Source organism: Erpetoichthys calabaricus, chromosome 1 (assembly GCF_900747795.2).
Source record: "Erpetoichthys calabaricus chromosome 1, fErpCal1.3, whole genome shotgun sequence".
NCBI lineage: Eukaryota > Metazoa > Chordata > Cladistia > Polypteriformes > Polypteridae > Erpetoichthys > Erpetoichthys calabaricus.
The window spans coordinates 334,979,660-334,981,646 of NC_041394.2; the positions used below are offsets into that span (position 1 = coordinate 334,979,660).

At 38.9% G+C, this 1,987-nt stretch overlaps 1 protein-coding gene across 1 annotated transcript; it reads left to right on the forward strand.

Moving 5' to 3' along the window:
* The first annotated feature begins 285 nt into the window (after nucleotides 1-285).
* Nucleotides 286-965, forward strand: LOC114665643 (C-reactive protein-like). Its single transcript, XM_028820286.2, has one exon. It carries the CDS (start codon nucleotides 286-288, stop codon nucleotides 883-885), a length of 600 nt encoding a protein of 199 aa, XP_028676119.2. The 3' UTR covers nucleotides 886-965.
* Nucleotides 966-1,987: the final 1,022 nt, after the last annotated feature.

A 1,987-nucleotide genomic window follows, 5' to 3' on the forward strand; every position in this document is an offset into this window, starting at 1 on the left:
AGGGTGGCAGTCCACCGCAAGGTGAACACACACACTGCAGCCAATAGGCATTGACACCCAGTTCACCTAACCATCATCTTTGGACAGCTGGAGGAAATTGGAGCACCTGGAAGAAACCCATGCAGAGATGCAAACTCCACACAGGGATGCGAGCCCTGGTCTCCTTACTGGAAGGCAGCAGAACTACCACTGCGCCATGGTGCCACTGTGCGTGCCTTCATTTTTAGAAATGTTTAATTTAAAATAAAAGTAACATTCTTTTTTTATTTCACAGGTCTTCAAAAGATGTCATTGATTTTTCCTGAGGAAACTGACAACAGTTATGTGATTCTTCATCCAGCTATGCCCATGAGCCTCACAGCCTTCACACTCTGCATGAGCCTTGCTTCAGAGTTACCCACAAACCGGGAAATTATCCTATTTTCCTATTATAACTCAGGAGATGCACTAAATCTGTGGGTTGAAAATGGAAAATTTAATTTATACTTGCTTCAATCAAGTCCTGTAAGTTTTAGTCTTCCTCAGCTCAGCACATTCTCAACAAATCTGTGTGTAACATGGGAGTCGTCATCTGGAATGACTACCTTTTGGGTTAATGGTAAAAGTAGTGTCAGGAAAGTTAATAGACAAGGGTACAAGGTTCAGAATGGGGGAATTGTAATTCTGGGTCAAGATCAGGATAGTCTGGGGAATACATTTGACATAAAACAAAGCTTTGCTGGGGAAATAACCAATGTTCATCTGTGGGACTATGTGCTATCATCTGATGAAATATGCCTTGTCAGTGAAGGACATACTGTGCCCAAAGGGAATGTGATTGATTGGAATTCTGTGGATTATGAAGCTAAAGGAAATGTTTTAATAAAACCTGTTAACATCTCTTGAAAGTCATTTAGTTCTTCTAAAATGTGGTGAATAAATGTTGGCAATCTATTCCCATTTGTGTAAGGTGTCTCTTATTAACCTAGAAAGACCTGAAGCTGTACCAGACTATCAAAGCATGGAGTTGTTATATGTCATTTGGAACAGAGTTTAGTAGCAGAATCTCAATCTGAGAGTCTCCACACATCCCAGTCACATTAAATATGTAACATATATACAGTACAAGAATTCTAAAGATGGCATTGTCCACTTCCGTGACTTCTTCTTTTGCTACTGTTCTGTCTATTTTAATTACTATTTATATGGATTGTTCTATTCTATTTACAAGTCAGGAGTGTTGTATATATTTACAAATATAAAAGTTATAAAAAAACAAGCAAATATCTGATTAGTATAAAAAAGCAACCGGGTCATCCTATTTAAGATTCTGACAAAAAAAAAAAAAGGTTTACTTTTGGGCATCTTTGCCCCTTGGGCTACAAAATAAGACTCTCAAAAATATTAGTGTACTAGACACAAATCATGGGCAGGGGCTGTCTGGAGGGTTCGCTCTTACTAAAAACGACTCCTCCTTCTGGGCAGTGGGGCTTTTATGGATGGAGAATTGGAAGGGGCAAAGTCAAATGTACTTACTGGGTGGTTTCTCCACACTTCAGGAAAAGAAGGAAATGGTAATGTTAGCGATAGCATGCCCCTCTCATCCTGGCAGGATATTAAATACTTTGACAGAGCCTGAAAGGAGACAGCTCTTATAGTTTATCCACCGAGCACTTTAGTTGGGTTTCTAAAACCTCTAAAATGTAAAGACATTAGAAAATTGTAACATTTCAACATATAAAGGTAAGGTCAGCTTGCAAAGTAGGATTTCAAAGCAAAAGTCTACCCAGAAAGAAAATTCAGTAATAACAGAATTCAGGATTCAGTGAAAATTGGGATGAAGGGAGGTCCAGGGTCATCTGACAGAGGCTATCTGGTCATCCATTCTACAGTTTAGTGTCACTGATCTACATCAAATATTACAAAAGTCATGGATCTTCTCAGATTTCATTTTTGGGCGTGAAAGAATAACTTAATCAAAGCAGAGGTGACACCAAGTGACATCACA

Coding starts and splice junctions, on each gene's coding strand:
- LOC114665643 (XM_028820286.2), top strand. CDS start 286: ATGTCATTGATTTTTCCTGAGGAAACTGACAACAGTTATGTGATTCTT.